General features: G+C 40.0%; 1 protein-coding gene across 1 annotated transcript in view; it reads left to right on the top strand.

The window, feature by feature from the left end:
* Positions 1 to 22,591, top strand: part of cacna2d2a (calcium channel, voltage-dependent, alpha 2/delta subunit 2a) — a 133,584-nt gene that overhangs the window by 3,346 nt on the left and 107,647 nt on the right. The window contains exon 2 of the mRNA XM_034532777.1: positions 1,892 to 1,973. Coding sequence (XP_034388668.1) covers positions 1,892 to 1,973 — 82 coding nt within the window. The remainder of the gene's footprint in view (positions 1 to 1,891; positions 1,974 to 22,591) is intronic.

Genomic DNA, 22,591 nt, shown 5'->3' with positions numbered 1-22,591 from the left:
TGGATCCGGCCTCACTGCTGCTGCTTGGACCCACAGAAGTGGAGAGCTCTGCTCTTGGCTCGAGGAGGAGACGCTGCCGCCAGGAGCAGAGCTCTCCACTTCTGTGGGTCCAAGCAGCAGCAGTGAGGCCGGATTCCCCTCGCTGCTCCCCCTGTTCCCTTCGCTGCTGGATGCCCAGGCCGTATTGCTTGGCCCGCTGGAGGGAAGGAATGCATGGGAGAACCCAAACTGATAGGAGCAGACTGTCAGACCCTGCTGCAGTAAAATGAGAGGTTTTCTAAAAGGAATCTGGTGAAACACTACCTAGCGCCTCTGCCCATCAACATCAACACAGAACGGAAGTTCCTCGTCATAACTTCAATTGAAAATAAACGTCATCTTGTCATGTTTAATTTACGCATCTGTGTCAAATATCTTTTTATATGAGAATTGTATCACTATTATTTAATTGAATCATTGCTCAGCCTTAGTTCTAGCTGAGGGAACTGAACAGGGTTTACCTTTCACCTGCTTAGGCATCTAGTCCACATTCTACACAGTATCATTCATTAGTTTAAAACAGTAATACCCAATTTAGTACAATCAAATCTAAAATATTGTGCCGCTTTACCAAACTTGTCCAGCTCTACGGTATACATTTATTTAAAATATAAGAAATAAGACCCTCTGACTGCATGTCATTCTGTGTATATATATAAACAAATATATTTACAGATGACGTGTGTGTGTGTGTGTGTGTGTCGCCTAATGAAGTTGTGTAAGAAGTCTGCGTGGCTTGGGGCAGAAGTATTGTCCCTCACTGTTAGTATCACTGCGTCCTCCTCGGCTCTGCTCTCACTGTAAGCTTGTTTTCATTTCATATCGAGGTGACCTTTTCATAGTCAGCGGCCTCTTCCCAGCGGTCCCGCTCTGCACCGTCCTTTCGGAGGCCCTCTTGCTTGCTCGTCATCTTGTCCCCGGTAAACACAGCCAGTGCGCCGGCCGTGTTTGCTCTGCCTCTAGATGAGGCCCGCTCCGGCTTTGTGATTATGCCGAGCGCTGTCAATACTTGGCAGATTTGTGCAATTAAATAAATCTGTCTTCCCTCTTGTCTTCTGAGCAAATCTGACATTTAAAAATGACATTTGTTTCAGTCATCATATTAAAAGACAAACGACTCTGTTGTGTTGTTGATGCTTTTGATTAGCTATCTGCAGACTTCTGGAAGGGGAAGGTTGGCATAAAGTCAGTGGTTGGCTCGCAAACACATAACAGAATGTATTCATCTGACTTCTGAAAGATGAGCTTCCATAATGATTTTTTTTTGGAGTGAGAATTTCTTGTTGGCCATACTTGTGGATTGTTCAGCTTGAATCCAGGTTGGCAGGTTAGCCCCTGCTGCTCCTTTAAAATAATCTAGTGAAAATCTTGATCCATTAAGTCATTTGTTGCTTGCTGAGAGATATACAGTGATGAGCTCGAGCTGTTTGATCTCTTAATTCCAAACTTGGCTCCGTGTAACAGAGATCAGCTCCTGCTTAGGGTGCATTTCTGTCAGACCTGAGCAGTTTTATTACAGAGCCACTGATTCCAGCCGAGCCAAGACAGGCACGTTCGCTACCAGTCCTGCCAGGGCCGACCAGATATATGCAAGATGGAAGCTGCTGATGATTAACCCAGACATTAGGAGAGGTACATATATGGATCTGGAAAGGGGGGAGGATCTGGCAGTTTGACAACAGAAAGAGAGATACATAAAGACTGGGAGGGACTCTTTCTGACACAGTCTTACTAACGCACTCACTCTCCTCCAATGACAAGAGAAATGAATGATGATGACATGCTCAGGTGATAATGTCGAGTGATGCAGATTGAAAATATGTCTAATTCTCCCCCTGCCCCCCCCCAACAGAATGATTCACTGGGCAGGACGCATCGAGAAGGAGCTGGAAAAGGTTCTGCAGCACGTCACCGGAACTCAGCAGATGAGATCGGTAAGTTGACGTCATACTTGCATGTGACGGGGCACTTTATTTTGTGCATTGATAATCGGAAAGATTTCACTGGGCGAGGTTGTACAACATAAACTTCTTCTTTTGTGCGTGTGTGTCTTTGTGGCAATGTTTGTATGAGCACATTGCATCTTTTAAAGACATTTGAGTTCAGTATTAACTCTATTTGAGTTTGACTAAGATTGTACTTTTTTTGCCACTGGAATTATCTTTTGGAAAATTATTTTTTGTGAGTCGGATATCACTCCTGATACTTCTTCATCTACATTTTACAGGAAAGATATGCTGGAAAACGAGGACAATGCTTTTAATAACTTAACAAATCGTTTCAACTATTTTTAAGAAGCATACACCTTTAAAGTTCTCGCACTAAACAACATATTTAGCAGGATAAGGTGTTGGTTGTTTGCATCTGCGTCCTTATATGAGGCAGTGTGTAACACGTGTCTGTCTCGTTGTAGAGCAGATGGTTGAACAGAGTGTGATTGACACTGTTTCATCATATTTATGCCATGTGTGCATGTTCGCCATGCTTCCAGGGTCTGTAATGCATCCTGAGATAAATGCTTCATTATTGCTGTATGGGTGAGTGTGATTCATCCAGCCGGTACCATGCCTGTGGCAGCTTTAATGCTAGAAGTAACAGTGGTTAGTGGGTAGGCTGTTGGTGTGGTGGCGACGTTGATGGATCCCAGAAAGGAGAAAGTGAGTTGACTGATGGTGCTGCTGTAAAGGCTAGTGACCAGTAGTGGATATCAGACACTCAGACGACATGATAGAGAGAGGTTGACTTTTAGCACTCATCCAATTTAAACCACACACAGCAGAGAATGTGTACCCATCAAAATATTTGCATTTCCCAGTTTGTGCATATATGTTTACAGTATTCCTACTAACCGATGTGAACTTCTAAACTATTGACACATGGTTTCAAGGTGAAGGCATATATTGTCGATGTCACGCCCAGGCAGAACACAGGACACAGATGCAGGGTTTTCCAGGTATAGTTGTCTTTATTAGTAAGACTTACTCTCCAATAAATAAAAAAGGGAAAACATGGCTATAAAAGATTATCCAAACAACTCTTGGAGGAAAACAAAAACACTCCTTAAAAACCGGAGGCACTACGAAAGATTATCAAAAAACAAAAATCACTCCACTCTTGGAGGAAAACAAAATCACTCCTTACGGAGGAAACAAAAGAAACAGAAAGCGATGACTTGGTATTCAACAGCTTTGTTACTATGGCAAGGCTAGAGGAAACGCACAGACACAAGGACAGAAACGAACACACTGGCACAGGACAAGGGGAGACGCCGACTATATGTACACATGAGGGAAGTGGAGACACAGGTGGACACAATCAGGAATCAGGGAAGACAATCAGACTGGTGACACATGAGGAAAGGTAAGTGACCTAAAACGAGAGGAGAGTTACTATTTCAAAATAAAACAGGAAATGACAAGACAAGAAGACCCAACAAAATAAAACAAACCCAACAACACCGCGGTGCGACAGTCGATTTGTGATTTAACATCTAAGGATTTAATTTAAGGAAGGAGAATTTTCTCAACTTATAAAGAACTTACCTGAAAATTGGAGATACATTTTTCTTTCCAGAAAGTCACAACATTTCTCCTTCCCTCTACTTTTTCAAATATATTATATATGATGAATCTTATTGAACATGCAGACTTTTGTGGTGATAATTGTCATATTCAAGCAATTCATGATTATATAATTTTTGTTCCCATTTTCTTTCTCCTGCTGTTTCTTTTTCTGATTAGCTGATTTATCATTTAGTCTATACAAGGAGCTGCCATCAGATTGCTTGTTTTGACAGTCCAAAACCAAAAGATATCGACTTCCAATCCAGTAAGACAAAGAAAAGTAGCAAATCCTCTCAGAAGAGCAGGAACCGGGGAATGTTTGGTGTTTTTGCTGTAAAAAAAGAGTTGCTGATTATTCCTGTCAGTCACCTAATCGATTAGTTGAGTAATTGTTTCAGCACTATGGCATTTAGAGAGATATATTGTATGTTTGGTTCAATGTGTTATTGTGTCTCTTGACTGCTTGTTGGGAAACGTGGACATGGCTGAATACTCCTGAACGTAAGGAGGCCCAGTGTTGAGATGTGATGTTGACATGACGTTAAGTGCTTTCTGTTCTGTGGACTCAAGCTAATTGAGTTCAGTACATGTTCCTGAAGTTTCCTCTGTGGGCCGAACCTAGTGAAGCCAGTCCCTCTAAAAATATGTAGTCCATTCCAGTTATGTCTTGTGTAGGACGCCCATATGGCTGTGTGTGCATGTGCGCGCTGGTCTGACTGTGCACAGAGCGGGTGTGAAAGAACATTTATCATGGCCCCAAACAGGAGTCGTCACAGGGTGTGCTAAATGGCCCAGCATGCCTAGAAAAGCCATTTTCTAAATGGATGCCTCTCTCTATACGTGTGTCTGATAGAAATCTTCCCAGGGCTATGCCGGCTGGTAACAAGATTGCCTCCCTCTGCGCCCCCTTCCTCTTCATGCGTAGTTTATTCTCACAGACAAAAAAAAATGTAAAGTGTGTGCAAATTATTTTCGAGTTTGTCTTACATGGAAAGAGACAAGGAAGTACGTTGAATATAATGTGGTCTGTTCAGTTCCTCTCGGTTGAGATGTTATTTTTTTCGACAAGCAAGGTAGCGGGTGAAAGAGACAGAAAGTCCGAGACATGGCAGCACAAAAATAGCTGCATATCTTTTAGAATTGTTCCACTTGAGATGAAACGCCGAAATGTACAATGTTTTGACGTGTTTTTTAGTTTTTGCATCCTGCGAGTTTCAAGTATTTCCAAAAATACATAAAACTGAAGTTATTTAAATGTTTAAAATCCAATTCATACATCTGCCCAGGTTTGGTCAAGATGGTACTCCTCTCCGGGGGAGTGAAGGGAAGATAGAGAGTGAGTGATGTATCGGAGGAGTTGGAAGTTTGGAGTGGGAGAGTGTGGAGTGAAGATAGACAAGGAGAGTGGGCGGCTTTTAGAGCGGAGGAGGGTTTTCTTGAGAGAGAAAGGATGAAGAATGGCTTGACAATTGAGATGGATGTTCAGGCGGTTTTGTGTGTATATTTAGAGTCAAACTACTTAAGATGGATGAAATGATAGAGCAGAGGGATGGGGATTGGTACATTTTAATGTGAGCAGACAAATGCTGTTTATAGTCCTTATCCTCCTCATTATCCTGTGTGCTGCTGTGTTTGATGTGTTACATACAGTATGTTGTGATGGACACTGGCATTGTTTCCCTATCCTCTGGCTTTTTCAGAACAGTTTAAATAGGCACACATGAGCGTGAGCGCCTACACCCACATGCTGTCATTACAACAATTTGATGGTTTATCAGAGATAATATGATTGGGTTTATATTTAGACACCTGTGGACACATGTTCACTGTGCTAACTGTAGCTGTAATATCTGTAAGATCTTTGATGTCTTGCTCATGTACAGAAGTATTATCAGCTTAATGAACATCATAAATAAAACAAATCATTCTGGAGCAGAATGGCCCCTTTGTATGATACATAATTGTAATTACATAATTAGAATACTACATAAGTATCATTTTCCTTTGTAGCTGGTGAAGGTGGAGCTAGTTTTAACTACTCACCTTTATACCGATGGGTAGTTAGTCCAGTGGTTCCCTACCTCGGGCTCAGGCCCCCACCAGATGAATCTAAAGGGTTGAGTGATGATTAGTGTGGCAAGAAAGATGTTCTGCACTACTTGTGTATTCAGTTTTTGGACTCTACTCTTTGCTCTTTTGTAAGACATTGGATAAGTTGACCTCTTTGGGCCATGAAGAGTTATTTAAATAAAAGCATCTGAAACATGACAAGGAGCCCCCAATTAGATGCTGCTTTTTTAACAATCAGCCCAAAAGTATTGCATGTATTGTATTTGTGAGTAAAATATTTTCCTCCAAAGCGTAGTGGAGCAGTATTATTATTAAGTATCAGAAAATATTCAATGAACTCTAGTACAGTACTTGAGTAAATGTACTTAGTTACTTTCTGCTTCCAAATGTCACAGCTTCAATTAAGCAAGCATCTTAAATGGCGATGCCATGCGACATGTGTTGAACTCTCAAATTCATTTCAATAAGAAGAGTCTAATCGGCATTAATAATTTAGCACGGTGCACATGACTGCTCCTGAACCCCTCGGTTCCGCCTGACACGTTACAACTCTGCACTCTGTCTGACTGTCTGCCACACCTCCACGCCGCCCTCTTCTCCGCCGTTTGCTGATCTTGATTACTGGAAACCTGAGACAACCCACATCCCGATCAATAGACCCACATGTAGAAGCAGGGTGGAGAGACAGAATGCCAATTAATGAATGTGGTATTCATCCAGTTTTCACATGAGTTTGAATCTTTTACTGGAGCAAATATGTTTTTTTGCCTGCATCTTTTTCCCTTCACTCTGTGTGTCTCTTTTCACTTGGTCAACACTACATCCGTCGGCCCGCTGACCTCATGCTGGCTGCAGGTTTATCTCTGTTCAACACAGACTTTCTTGCCTCTAGTCCTTCCAGTGTGTGCGTGCGTGTGCATGCTCATGGCTTTGTGTATGTTTGTGTGTGTGTGTGTGTGTGTGTGTGTGTGTGTGTGTGTGTGTGTGTGTGTTTCTGCGCGCTCGGGAAGTCCTTTTTTCTTTCTTTTCTTTTTTTTTTTACGTCAATATAAATGAAACCTTTCGTTCAAATTGATCTGCACAGGTATGTTTTTATGACTTGAGGGAGATGTTGCATGCAGGCTGAACACATTTCCAAATGTCTACTACAAACATCCCTCCTGCTTTCTAGAAAAAGAAGACAGTCAGCTCCAACAAACAGATATCTCTCTAAAGTGCACTGGTGGATTTACTCACTATCGCTGACTACAACATTTTTCCAATAATCTGTCTCAAATGCCCAGTGCTACTAGACATCACCCCATATGCCCCCCCAACACACACACACACACACATGCACGCACGCACAAACACACACGTACACACTTTACCCCCCCTAGTGCGCTGCTCTATCAGTGGACGAGGATTGGGGGGCTGATCAGTGCCATTTGTTTCTCGATTTAATAGCTCCTTTTGCCTGTAGATAGTTTACAGGGAGAGTTGAAGGTCCCTCCTCCCACCCTGAGAAGTTCCCTTTAAAGGAGAGAGAGAGAGCTCCCCTCTCAGCTCCCCTCCATCTTCTGGCCTGGACCTTACACAACAGCAGCTTGTTATCTGGCTGTGTGAAACATCACAGGCTACTTCTGCAGGATAGATAGTTTACACTCTGGCTCTGGTTTTCTCTCCTCGTCTTAAGTATCCCTCATTGTGTAGCACGCGTCAATACACACCTCGGTTTAGTCTTATTGAGGTCTTTAAGTTAACGCCAATTAATAAATAATTACTACACCACCAGCACACTGTGCACATGTATTGTCAGCTGGTTTAAAAACTAAAGTTTCTCCAAAACAGACAGTGTTGCCAAACATTTTAATTTTGTCATTTGTACCTGATTTAAAGATATATATTTTTTATTTAATTTTTCTTCTAAAAATGTGCTTTACATTAGTTGTTGACAATGTGCACTTGTAGCACTTGATATAACCCCTTTGAAGCACAATTGAAACTAAACTCACCAATTATGACACTGGTCAAATTGTGCAATTATTGGCCCTTTGAATATAAAATCATGGTTCGGGCTTGGTATGGTTTTGAGGGGGAAAAAAGATACTTTTTTGATACCTCACTTTGATTCAACAAAATAAGTTACATTTTGTCTAATTGTACAAGCAGCTGTACAAAATATTGTTTAAAATAAGTTTGAGTAATACATTGATGCATGTGAAGGCTTAACAGAATATTGATTTCACTGCTCTGGAAAATTACCAATTTCTCTGATTGTGAGGTAGAAATATGCCATTCATGTCACAAAGTAACCAACAAGGAAAGTCCACTTGCATGTATTTGATTGGCCCAAACAGCTCCTTCCCAGATGACGTCACTTTTTGTTCAGCCTTCTGCAAGTGGTGCTTTCAAATGAATGCGTGAGCTGTGTTTTTTTTTTCATGGCACACAAAAAGCACCCTGAAGTTAAATAGCTCTATTGTGATACATGATAATCACAAATAGATAGTGCAGCCTTGTTTATCTAGTTATCTATTCATTTGTGTGTCCTCGTGGGTGTTATGTCCCATTTTTAAACCTGGCTACATTCCAATTTAGACATCGCATCTGCCATTATCAGGAAAGGAGGTCATCGGGGTTACACATCAGTGCCATGAAAGCTCAGACATCGTCTGTTAGAAAACCACTTTTCAATTTTGTGTGGAACCCTTGTGTAACTCACATTTCTCTGTTTAGCACTATATCATTTACTGTGTATTTACCCCAAACAAATTTATAAAACACACAACAAAATAACTGTGGACATTAAAGACACATAAAACCAGTAGCAGGCTGAACGTTAAGCAGGGTGAGACCTTTCCTTCCAGTCTCACACTCCCCTGGGCTGACAGGAGAACAGAAGGCCACATAAATGCACACTATTTATTTGTCTGCCTTTTTATTGGATTTCTGACATCGGAGAAGGTTATAGGATTCCTCAGCTACCTGGCTTGATGTCCTGGTAATGGTGGGCGGTGTTTGTATGAATGAAAATACATATATATCTGCAGAGTGCAGCCCTGCATGCAGATATCCCGGGGTTGGTGTTAGATAGAATGACTTGAAACAGCTTTGCAGTAAAAAATGTGTCAGTTTAGAAAAACTAACTAGATTATATAGTGTTGGTGCCCTTCCTCCAGTTATTATATATTTCTTTGTATTGTGTGGTTATCGTTATCGCTGCAGATATTTTATATTTACATTTTACACAAAAGTGTTTGTGGTGTTGCACCATTGCAAAACCTCATATATACCAATATAAACATATTTCATTTAAATTTGAACTGAAAATTAACTTCTAATCTTATAATAATGTATATTTGAAATCAATCCTCCACAAATGATTTATGTTGGTATGATTCTGTTAATTGGGTAATATTTAATCTTTTATTATGACATCTCTGTTTGCTTATGACCTTGAGGTTTTAACTCCTCAGTCTCATGAAGGCTGTAAAGACACAGTGATACATGGTGCTGGCTGCTTATGCAGAGTTCTACCTTTTCCCTGGACACATTTTAAAATCTTCATACAGTAGGTAGATTATGAGGATGGAGCTGTAATGGCCCCTTAGGGGGGGGGGGGGGGACCGAACAAACAGATGGTTAGAGTGTCTGAATCTCGAGGATATTCCCTGTAGTACTTTTGGGGTTGTATTTGTCTAACTAACTGTTGATGAAATGCTTGATGAATTCAGGAAAAACTAAAAACAGATGCATTTATGCGAATAGTGTCTTTTGGGGGAGAAGAAAGGCTCTGCACATGTTTAAAGGAAGGCAAAATAGGATTAGAGGTCTGCTAACGCTTCAGCCCTGTCAGAGGAAGATGCTTTGTTTTGCCTACGCTGCAAATCTTTTCTCCGTCTCCGTGCGCTATTATTTGCACAGTGTGTGTGCATCCTTGTGTAACTTTCAGTCGACTTCTGTTTGATGTTTCAGAGGGCGCATGACGTGTGTCTTTGGTACTATCTGTGCTTGACAGAGAGAAAAAAAAACGGTACAGTTCCCCGAGTGGGTTGCAGTGGTAATGTAGAGTGGCGTGATGCCCTAGAAAATTCCAGGTGTGAAGTGCTTTATTCATTCCACCGCAAAGGGAGTGCTTCTCTATGTGTGAAGTGGCGTTTACTTTCCATTGTGAACAAAATGTATTTATTTATTTTACGGCTGTTTGTTTGTGAATGTGAGAGATTTTCGGTGCGCTGAAGTCTCAGAGGTTTTGTCCTCCTCTTCTTCTCTCCCTCCTCCAACTACACTAGTCTGTCATTGATTGGTCACAGTTCTGAATAACTTTAATTGGCTTGACTCAGCAGTGGGTGGTTCTTTCTGTGGAAGTCCTAGAAAAGCTTTTTAATTTTTGATCTCTCAGAGAGAGGGGTCTTCGGAAGTGCTACCTACATCATTTTTATTTCACAGATTGTAGTATTTTCAGTTTTGTTTTCTGTAAAACCTCCCTCCCTCCACAGTCTATCAACCCTCTTCTTTGGCTTCGATCTAGACTCACTCTCATCTCTGCCTCTGGCCCTTTTCCCAGGCCTTCGTTGTTTGATGGGATTTGTGCTCCACCACTACAGTCGCTGCGTAACACATATACAGTACTCACACATGTGGAATCATGCACACATATATTTACAAACACATACAGTTCATCCATTCAGTGTACTAACCCTTCCTTCTGAAAATGACATTTGTTTACCAATAATTTTCACCGTATTGCTAACTGACTTAGTATTTTATGGAAACATAAACTTAATGAGGAAACTTAAGTATTAGCCCATTTGCAACATTTTCAGACTGAAAGTATTTTTTAAAGCATCATTTATGTTTTGATGACGGCAATGTCTGTGTGAGTTGAAGCACGAGAATGGAAATGTTAACAGAACCACACTCAGGATTCCGGATGTAAACCATTATAATATCAACATTACCAAAGTGCTGTGGTTTGTAAACCAACCACCCACCCTAACTACCTCCCAACTAATTAGGGTCCGAGCAACTGACAAAGTCAGTCCGAGAGGACCCTATTGAGTTTGTTAGAGTTCTTATTATTCCTCTTATTCCGCTTTTTATTTTAGAACATTGGGCGCATTTTGGGGGTATTTGCGAGCGATGAAAACCGCTCAAATTTGGCAAGCTTGTCAGGCTTGTTGAAAATAGACGTATGATCAGGGAGTCAAATTTTTGCAATTCATAGTTGCTCTCTAGCGCCCCCTCAAATTTTGACCGGCGACGCCCCTCACCCAGAATGTCCGATTGACTTGAAATTTTTCACACATGACCATATCCACCTGCTCTACAAAAAAGCCTCTCAGGCCCTTAGGTCCGCCTACTTAGATTTTCCGCCGGACTAATCACTTTGAAAACTGGACTTGCTCGAATCTGCCCCAAACTTGTCATGCTTGTTACAAGTCACGGCCTGAGGATATCGACAAGTCTAATTTCAGTCGTAGTCAGAGCGCCACCTGCTGGCTCAACTAGACTTGCTCGAATCTGCCCCAAGCTCGTCGTGCTTGTTACAAGTTGCGGCCTGAGGATATCGACCAGCTTATTTTCACTCGCAGTCGACGCGCCGCCTACTGGCGAAAGAATATCGGGGTTACGCGACAAACGGTAAAACGCAGGACCAGCGGCCCCGCGTTCTCGGCCTAGCGGGTCGGCATCACGCCGGCGCCCCCGACCAGCGCGGGTGAGCGAGGACCCGTTCATTGCTGCTCGCAGCTTTAATTGTGTATGAAATTCCTAGTCAATTATCACTCTGAACGATTGGGTGATTTAATTGACGGACTTAGTTTTATCCTCAAAGAATCATACAAAAGCACCACTTTAAATCTAAATATGTAATTTAGCATGAAACAACTGTAAAAATCAACTAAAGAAATCCTAGTTAACTAAGACGAAAGAGCAGCCCTACAAATTAATAGTATATAAAATTAATTTTGAGGACTTACATGACACACAAAATGCATAAGTGTACATCCAATAGTGTGTCAAATTTAAAAAAAAAATCTTTATTTAACTTGATAAGTCCATTGAGAACCTGCTCTTATTTACAGTGACGACTTGGCCAAAAAGGAAGAAATAACTAACATCTCAAGCAATGTCATACAAAGATTACAACATCATAATATGTACAATATATAAAAACAAACATTGTTCCTGGAAAAGTGAATTCATAAGCAGTTGCAGTGATCAGTGAGCTTGTTTCTCATGAGTTATTGAAGGAGTGTAACGAATGAGGATGTGGAGTTTTAGCTTCTTTTGCAACTCATTCCAGTTGCTTGGAGCAGCGAACTGGAATGAGAAAAAGTCGAAGGCGGTGCAGACCTTTGGAATGACCATGTTGATGAAATTGCTAGTGCGTAAATTGTGGTTACTGTTGAAGATGATGAGTAGTGAGCGGAGATATGTGGTTTTTTTACCAATAATAGTTTTATAGATGAACTGATACCAGTGGATTAATCTGAGGGTATGGAGTGATGGTCAGTTGACTACTGATTATTTTTAGAGGTGGACCTGTAGATTACGTCACCATAGTCTAAAATGGGAAGGGCTGTCATTTTACCCAGGGTGTGCTTTGCAGAGTGGGTAAAGGAGGCGTTAAAAAACATACATTTTGGTTTGGATTGGTTCGTTTAAGAGAAAGTTAAGCTTGGAGAAAGCATGTTGGGTACTATTAAAGCTGTGCTGCAGGGAAGTCAGGCCGGTATTCAGGAAAGAGCTAGTTGTGTACAAGATGGTGTCATCAGCATACAAATGGATGTAAGAGTACCGTTGTTTATGCAGATTTTTTATAATGTTGGACCTAGAATGGACCCTTGAGGAACACCCTTGGACAGGGACAGTGGGTCAGATGGGTAACCCTCGGCTCTCACAGATTGTACACATCCAGATAAATAGCTGTGAAACCATGCCAGACCACCCTCTGAAAGACCAATGTCTTTGAGCCTATTAAGCAAAATTATGTAGTCCACAGAATCAAAAGCCTTTGCCAAGTCAACAAACACAGCCACACAGTATTCGTTCCTATCGATGGTTGGTGACAGATGATTAAAATATTGATTTAAGCAGGGTATGTTCTAAAATGCCTAAAACTCACCATCATACTTTGGACTGACTATAGACTGAAATAACACAAACACATGTAGAAACAACGGTAATGATGTTCTTTTAAAGTCAAACTGCAAGATAATGAAAAGCATTTTAACTACCCCAATACATATTACAGTTGACCTTTTTCAAACTAAAGCTGTTTATCACTTGAAATCTGTTGAGCAACTTTCTCTCAATTGAGCATATTGTTTATGCTGCTGTGTGATTTTAATAATAGCTTAACTTTCAAATGATTTAAAAGTAAATTGTTGATATTCATGGGTTGGTTTGCCCTTTTATAATTGCCAGACTTCTAACTTAACAGCTTGACCAGTAAACCAAGTTTGATTATTAATAATTCTGGCACTTTTTCTTTTGTCAGTTGATGGTCCATTCTTGTGGCAGTTATAAAAGGTAAATTAGCATCAGCACTGCACTTTCTATCACCCGGCATGTATTTGTAAATGGCACAGTCAAATCTAATTTAATTAGATGCATTTGGCTTGAATTGCAAATGCATATAATCACATTTATGACTGCATATGTATAATTTGGAAGGATGTGGAACTTTGGGAATGCAGAAATCAATCATACAAGTGTTTGAGAAAAAACAATTGAAGAAGGTTACCGACTACTGAGAACTTCAATCATTGAGATATGTTTAAATTCCAGCCTGACTATTATTGCTGTAAAGCTGCAATAGCTTTACATACTGTAGGTATTGTGTGTGTGTCAGCCAGCAGTCTGTTTTTGCCTCCAGGCAGCTTAGCTTCCATTGTCATGTGGATGTGGATGGCATGAGAGGGATTTTTTGGGGATGCTCAGGAGTGAAATCCTGAAGAGTGCAATGGATTTAAGACTCACTGACACAGTAAAGTTGAGCTTTCATCTGTGTTTTGGTGTTATACAGTATTTGGTGTTTCCTGTGTATTTGCATTCATGTGGCTACACAAGTGGTCTCTTGAGTTGTTCGGTGTGATGATTAAAACACGTGTCTTTGCGCGCGCGGCCGTGTATGTGTGTTTTTTTGTGAACTCTGGACCAGCAGCTCATTTCACACACAGACAGACATCAAAGGCAGTTTGAATTAACCCTGCGTGTCGGGGCCGCTCTGCATGCCATCCTCAATTTCACATCTCGGCTGCTCCAGCAGCACCAAACTTACATGCCCATTCATATTGAAATGACCAGATGGAGTTTTGCCATGCACCGAATCGCCATCCTTCACTGAGGAAAGATAAAACTTCAAAAGAGCAGAGATACATTCGGATCTGTTTGCAGGTGGTGAAGACGTTTGTCGTCGCAGGTGTAGTGAAAGTGTTCTGTGTCTCTGAGAAAGCGTTGGTAAAGGGCAGGTATCATGTTTTTCTTATTAGAGCAGGTCAATCGTGTTTCCATTACAGCAAAAGCCTGCTCCATTTCTCCTTGATTAGACACTGCAGAAATTATGTCATGGTCTCAAAAACATACACACACACACACACACACACACACACACACACACACACACATCAAAGCATGTGCCTCACCTCTTTTAACTCACTTTCAAATCAGGAAGCGGTGGCCACCTTCACCATATTGTTTTTTTTAGTGTGTGTCCAAATTGTGTTTTTTGATTGTTTTGACGAGATAGCATTGCCCTTGCCTTCAAACACAAATTTTCACATGTTCGCCTCATCTTGGCAGCTAATTTAATTTTGATATTGTATTTATTGATCTGGCCAACTTCTATTTCCTGCAGCGGTATGATTCTGTTGCACGATGAAAGCGATAATGTAGATGATACAGGCGGCGATGGCGAGGATGGAAATGGTGACGAAGAACGTGATGATGATAATTTCTGCGGGTGATTGTGATTGGGATGAGTTGTATGCTGATTAGAGTGGTGTCTGAAGATGGGCTCGCTGCAGTGTAGGTGAGGGAAGCCATCAGCTGCACTGTGTATTTTTAATATCTCCTAGCCATCAGTAGGCTGCCATGACAGCTATTCAGTAAACACATTCATATTTCATTAATCTGGCCTCTCCTCTCTCCTCCCCCTAGCAGCCTCTTATTGTCTCCTCTAGAGGTTGTTCAGTAATCCACTGAGACCTTACCTCATCCTACAGTGTTACCTGCACCCACACACATACGCACTCTCCTATATAAATACCAGAGTTGGATATCTTTTCTTGTGGTTATTTAGCATATCATCATCTGAAATACACATCATCTGAGTCTATGATGGTCTATTGAAGTGTACAGCACTGTTAATACAAATACACCCACATACGGTGTCTATGCACCACAGCCTTTATCCCACGGACACACAACAACACAAAAATATCTGTTAGGTTAAACAACTTTAACATGAGTAGAGATGGGTTTGTCATGTCTGGAATATGTGTGTTTCATTTTTGCTTCACTTTTTTTTTTTTTTTCATTTCTTTCTTCCACGCACTGTTTCACCAGTGCTTGTCAAGGCAGAACCACGCAAACTACAATAGATGACATATTATTACATAATTCTAGGCCTGAGGTTCGCGCTACAAGCACATACTGAAAAAGGAAGTTTTAGGCTAACGGTTCTCGGAAATATCACTTGACAAAGCTCAAGGTCCCTTGCTTGCCTTATCTGGAGCTTTTGACCGTATCGGCCACTTCTTTAAAATGGCTGAAGATCCATCCAGTGGTCACTGACGGTTGCACTGACAAATGTATGAAGTGTATATGTACAATGTTTTTCTGTCACTGGATGGATCCGGAGTGCACAGTTCTGTTCTTTAAATTTCATAAATTTACAAAATAATCTTCATTAGAGGTCTCTCATCAGTTCATCCCTCACTCCAGTTGTTTTTCTTCAAATTTAAAGGGACTACCAACAAATCAAAGATACGCATTTTTACTTTTACCTGTTATGCTATTTATCAATCTAGATAGTTTCAGTGTGAGTTGCCTATTGGAGATAACCTTTTGACCTTGTTGTGAGTATCATGTCGGAACAATATTTTTCAACCATAGTTTCTACATAAAATTGCTCACAGATTATCTAATTGGGCTATGATTTATGAAAAGAGACATTGAGGCTTAGTTTTTCAAATATACTTTGTCCCTTTGAGTGTCACAAGGCGAGTGCCATGTTTTCCCATTATATTCAAGAGAAGACGCCACTTACGCTATCTACAACAATCTACAGTAGATTAAAAAATAGCACTAACGGTAAGAGGAAAAATACTGTTCCTTTTTAATTTTAAAGCCAATATAAATAATAAATAGGAGATGTCCTGAAGTTGCTCTGAGTAGACCTTTTTTATACAACAGACTTATCATGACAGGTGGTACTAATAGCATTAACAATTGCTCTGTTCTATTGAAATGTCCCAGTATGCCATGACAGTGGGATATTGAGCCAGTATGCACAATACCCTGCAACTTAAGCAAATAAAGGGAATTCAGGTCATGTTTCATTTTCTGATTTACACCTGCGCTTATTTACAGCTGAACATTTTAACATCTTTAGCTTTCCAATTCTATTAAATCTGCCGATGAAGAATTGAAAGAACAACTGAATTAGTAATGACTAAAGGACAATCATTATTTCCCTTTGTACACATTTAAAACCAAACTTAACATTACATTTAACAATAATTAACATAAATTGTCAGTTAGATCGTCTGTTTCTACTCGATGGCTCTTCAGCCTTTTGTGTTATTTACTATTTTCAGCCTATCCACAGCACACTTATTTCACACAAATGGATGTGACAGCATTTATAAATTGTGCATAATCTGTTCCCGCTACGGCTGTAAGAAAGTGGCAACGCTTTGCACTTAATCACCCAAGTGATCAAGTCAATGTCTCTATCATCATGTTGAGTACAAATAAGAGTCCCAAATATATTTTGAAATGCACTAATGATTTAGCACTAATGGTTCATTACCAACCATCTTTGAAAATATGAAGATAATTTGAAGGGCCTGACCTAATACACACAGACTTGAAGTTCGGCACTTGGGTCAGGACCTTAACTGTATATGTCAAATGATTCATCACATGTTTTTATAGTCTGGCCAAAAGCAATTATAGCTTTGCAGAGTTCATTTCAGAGTGATTTCTCATGTATTGGTCTTTGCTTATAAGGTGGTATTTTAGTTCAGGTCTGTCCTGTAGTTATTAGATTAGATTCCACTTTATTGTCATTGCACATGTACTAGTACAGAGCAACGAAATGCAGTTGTACCGTACTGAAAAGAACATTTGTCTCTGCCCATAATGAAGGCTTGCTGTACATTTTCCTCATATGCATTATTCAGTTGCACTCTGCTGAACTGATCTTGGTGCTTTTGTACATTGTGTGTGTGTGTTTGTAGCTGCTCCAGATAAAGATTATGTTACAGGTCTGCACAGCGGGAAAAGGGGATAAAGCTGTTTGTATTGGATAGGATTTAGCATCAAATGAGGAAGATAAATAGTCCATCCAGGACTGATTGAGCCTCATATTGTAATACGGACTCAAGGATACGCGAGCGTAGGGAGGTGTGTCCCATGTGCACCTGTGTGGAGCTTAGGTGGATGAGAAAAAGATTGAGTTACGGCTGTTTGATAAAGAAGGAGGAAATATGTTCGGTAGTGACAATTAAATCTTTTTTTTGCTTGCAAATGTGTTGTATTTGTGAACATATTTTGCCATTGAACGTAGCTCATATTTTGTATTTGTGAACATATTTTGGCATTGAAGGTAGCTCAGTCGTTGATTTGTATGTGATTTTTATGTAGTGCGAAGACTCTTATCTGTCGATGATGTTAACCCTGCAGGGCCTCCAGGGTCTGTCATGTTAAATTCACTCTTAAATGTCTGAAGTTGTGAGTTCTGCTTGGACTTCTCCTCAGCACCTAATGACCAGCAAGACCAGCCGACATGAGCTCATGACACACAGCCTTATAAGCTGCACACTAAATCTGTGGGCCAGATCCACTCGTATTTCAGCTGCCCCTTTTTCCTTAACCATGTCCACACATGTCTATTTTCAAACAGACTGTTAGTCACTGGCTTTTTCGTGCCTTTAAAATCCCATTGAAATGGAATTTGTGTCCTGTGACAAATTCTTCGCATTTGATTGGACTGCTAAAAGTTGGTGGATTTGGAATCAAGCGCAATACAGAGCCGCACACACACACACACACACACACACACACACACACACACACACACACACACACACACACACAGACACAGACACAGACACACACACACACAGACACATACACACACACAGACACAGACACACACACACCTGTTCATGATGACAAAAGGGAAACTTTGCCCAATTGATTTTTCAACTGGCTCTTTTCACTGCAACACGGTCCAGGTACAGGATGGTCGGTTGTCTATGCGACATCCTTTCGATACAACCAAACAGTTGTTTATGTCTACTACAGCAGTGCACCATTTGTTTTCAGCAGCCGGGCTAAACAAGCTCAATGGGCAACAATTTGTGTCAAACCGTATGCCGACTGTTCAACTGAAATTGGGTGGATCTGTGGATACACTTGATCGTAGACAATACATCATTAAATAATATGGTCAAAGTGCTTGAGCCCGCTCATGTGCCTCCAATTGTGCATTTTAGTCAGTCCTTTTTTCTTGTCCCATAGAAACAAGATAGATTACATCCCAGTTCAGGAATTATCAACAGACCTTAGTCTGATGATGGAGCCTTGCAGAATCAGAGAGACTTAATTGATCCCTGGGGGGAATTGAGTTACATACAGCACAGACATTTCTATTAATTGTTGCTATACTTATTGGCAATATGCCAGGATTTGTGTGTGTTAACTGTTAGAGTAAGATGTATGGACAATGAGCAACCGTTGAATGTTTAGACTTTTCAAAATGAAAAATGTCCCACCATACCCCTAAAAACCCTTTAGCCTACTTGTACCCAAACAAACATCTCTCCACATTGCTCTGCTACAGAGTGCAGTTCTGTATGACCCGTGTCTAGGTTGTTGCTAGTCGGTTGTCAAGGCGAGTGCAGGATGAGTCATCAAACATTTGAAACCATTAAACATGAAAGAACAAAAGGGGATTCTCAAAATACTCTGATACTTCATTTTTGACATATTGGTATATGACAGGTGATATATGAACAATTAACGCCAGGACACAGAATAATACTGCGGAAGTGTGTTTTTTCATTTCACTAGGACTTAAGATACGGTCGACTATTGACTCAAAAGGCATGTGTCTAACGCAGAGTCTCTCTGTATCTAGCGTACTGCAGCACTCAAATTAGCAGCTTTTAGTCACGGCTCTATCTATGACTCAACTCTACAGACTCTGAGTTTATAGCCAAGACTGAGGTCAACTGTGCACTTCTCTTTCTGTCTATACAACATACTCTCAAATAAATCTCACTAAAAACGTGCCAAAAGACTGCATCAGTTTGTCTGCAGACCATTTGTACTTGTTTAAAATAATTGAGGGACCTTTTCAACCCATTAGGCATCCATTTAAATTCCAATTTGAAAATGTAATTAGAGATTTCTTACATGGATGTCACTCATACTGTTCTTTTGCATTTACTTGCAGTCATATGAATTATACACACAAATATAACTATAGAAGTTGTTTAAAACATTCTTGTAACAAATGGACACGTTGGTTTGAATTGAACCCCCAGAGTACTATCAATTAATCAATGGTATGTATGAACAGAAACATGCTAGAAGACATCAAGCTACTATTCAGTTATTTGTTCTTGATTGTTTTTGTGTTCTCGTTGAAATGCAGGTGAACTCTTTAAAAAAAAAAGTAAATTGGCCTGGAACTGGAGACCAATTGAGACACGTAACTGGTTGATATTACCTCAGTCTTCATTGTGTTCAAATGGACACATTCTGCTCCCCATTATCCCGCAGTAAGAGAGACATTATCTAGTGTATGACGAGAAAATATGCAACTCATGTATAAGAGCCACGGTCAGACTTTTGTGTCATCTTTTTTCTCTCACAGACATAAAGAAACCACAGTGACAGACTCACTAAAGTGGAAATTGAAACTTACAGCTTGAGAAAAGAGAATTTTACGAAACAGTTTCCTTTGTACTGTAGCTTTTATAAATGTATGCACCGAAGCATAAACTTTCTAGCTCTAAAGAGGATCATTCTTTTCAGCCATCCGTCAGGCTGGTTCACAGTCCGTCTGCCTCAAATATTTTTGACACACACAAATACTCGAGCGTACGTATAAGACATAAATGATGATCTTTTATCAGTACGTTTCTGCAGCTCTATGCCATGCTATTGGGGTTGCATCTAACATCGCGCATCCAATAATGTCCAATTATTGTGATGCCTAATATTTGTTTTGTTATGTTCTTCATGATACATGCTATGGTCAATGTTCTGATACACAGATTCTCATAGTGAATGTTTTGGTGACCCAAATTCAACTAGCTGTGGATTATTTTGACTTTTGTAGAACAATATAGATACTCTTTTAATTCTCATGATTTATAACTGTTAGTTTTGTGATGTTTTAAATTTATAAATAAAATAAATTGATTAATACAGGCATCTAAGGCCATACCGATTTGACATAAAAAAATTCAATTGAGGTTTTTGAATGTCTGGCATCATAACTTATGACGTCATTGCCCTAAAAAAGCAAAATCCTCTATTTGAATAAAGCGATTTATCAGAATGAATGAGCTAGTATTAAACTCATCTGTGCGTGCCTCCCTTATAACATCGACAATATTATCTTCACTTCACCTGTCTCTATCTGTCCTGTACTCGGAGCGGCCGTGTGTCTGTGGAGAGCCGGTTACCGAGTGAATCGCAAGTTACGTGTTCTCTAAGTCTGCCTTTAAGCAGTGAAACGTGAGAGCTGAGGATATTAATGATTACGGCGCTCCGCTGCAGAATCAACATCGGGGAAACACTGAGTTGTGCAGAAATACCGGGTTTAAACAGAATGAATAAAAAATGCAAAAAGAAAAAAGAAACTGCCCAGCATTTGAACATTTATTTAGAATTGGAATATCAACATTATGAATGGCGCTTCGAAGCTTCCAACGATTCGGTACAGCCCTAATTACAGCAGTGCTTTATTGTGAAATATAAGACTATAGATGAAGAACCACAGGCTCATAACTCAGGGTATTTATATTATCATATGTTACATGTGTTTTTGCTTGTTTTTTACAAGTAGAAAGCCGTCGTTGGCACCCGGCATGTTTGTGTGTTGTATTGATCTCTATTTTAATAATGTGTTTGTATAGCTTTTCAAAGAGCAGCCTGTGTAACAATCAATGCCTTGAACATGCAGTCACACACTTAAAACAAATGCTGATTGACCAGCCTTCTTAATTGTTGTCTTTGTTTATTCCACACAACTTTGGAGGACTGAAGCCGTCTCTGCCGCTGTGAATTTGTTGTTCTAAACTGTCTCTCATCAAAATTGAGTTTGAAGTTTTTTTGCTGTAGTGTCAAAATTGTCAGGCTGACAAAGGGCACTAAAAGCTTGAGATGTTGCCTCTTATGTCGGTTTTCCTAACAAGGATTTTGAGCACCATATTTGTCCTGCTTGCTTCTGATTGGTAAACACATGAATTTCATAAAAGAAAATTCAGATTTGGTTGATATGCAGAATTTAAATAAATGATCAATACTAGTTTTTCCATAACTATTTCATTAAATTCCACACTTCTGGTTTTAGAAGCCTGTATTTCTATGCATGTGTGTGTGTGGAAATCAATGAAAATGTGAATATACTATAAGTGATTTACGAGTTCCACTAAGTTTAGCTAAAGTGTTAGGACTCATTAAAGTTTATATGCCAGTGTGATAAAGTGATGAAGGCAGTGAATCAGGAAGACAGCTTTACAAAAGTATTTGTTACTGGAATACTTATTGATATTGCTGAGGACCTGAGATTTACTGTAATTGTTGTCAGTCAACCATGGTTCTGTAATGTATTTTGTCTCACAGACATTGTGGATGTTTTCGTTAATGAACCTGATCCATGTGACACTTTTGTTGATCCATGTTTTTGTATTTGCAGGTTTAATGGATGTATAATTGCTTGCTTATGAATATCAGATCTGCATGCAAAGAGGAGTAAAATTGTGGGCTTTCAGCTGCCAAACAGCATGCTGGTCCTGATGAGAGGAATCTGACCCAGTTATGTGGAAACCAGCAAGCTCTGCTGGGAGACATCAAAGCAGAAGCACACATTGTTTGTGTGTTTGTTCTCACCTGATGTGTGATCACACAGGGCATTCTACCTCTGACCTGGAGTCTGTGGAGAGAGCATTTGACATATGTTGCACACAACTGTCCAATTATGTCAAATATTTCAATGTTAAAGTTGCACTAAGGGGCATTATTAGCCTGGGCATTCAAGGCTAAAGCATTATTAGCCTGGGCATTCAAGGCTAAAGCATTGGACAAGCCATGCTCAAATACTTTGTTGAAAAATATTTTTGCTGTAAATTCAATAGGATAGAATATATATATATTTTGTTTTATTTAACCAGGTGAGTCCCATTGAGATTAAAAATCTCTTTTTCGAGGGTGACCTGGCCAACACAGGCAGCAGCATATTTTATTAGTTACGAAAATATGACACAGAAGCCTGCTTTAACACAACATGGGAAATTGTATTGATTGGATCAAGTTTGTATTATTAAGTGCTTCATTTAATCTTCTCTTTCCGCTGTTAATTTTGTTCCTACTCGTCATTGGAATGAAAACTATGGACTCATGGGTGGGTTCAATATTGTTTTTAAATAATAAAGGACTTTACAAATATTGGAGAAATTACAGTCTTA

Source organism: Cyclopterus lumpus, chromosome 5 (genome assembly GCF_009769545.1).
Source record: "Cyclopterus lumpus isolate fCycLum1 chromosome 5, fCycLum1.pri, whole genome shotgun sequence".
NCBI lineage: Eukaryota > Metazoa > Chordata > Actinopteri > Perciformes > Cyclopteridae > Cyclopterus > Cyclopterus lumpus.
This window is presented reverse-complemented; position numbering and strand designations above follow the sequence as displayed.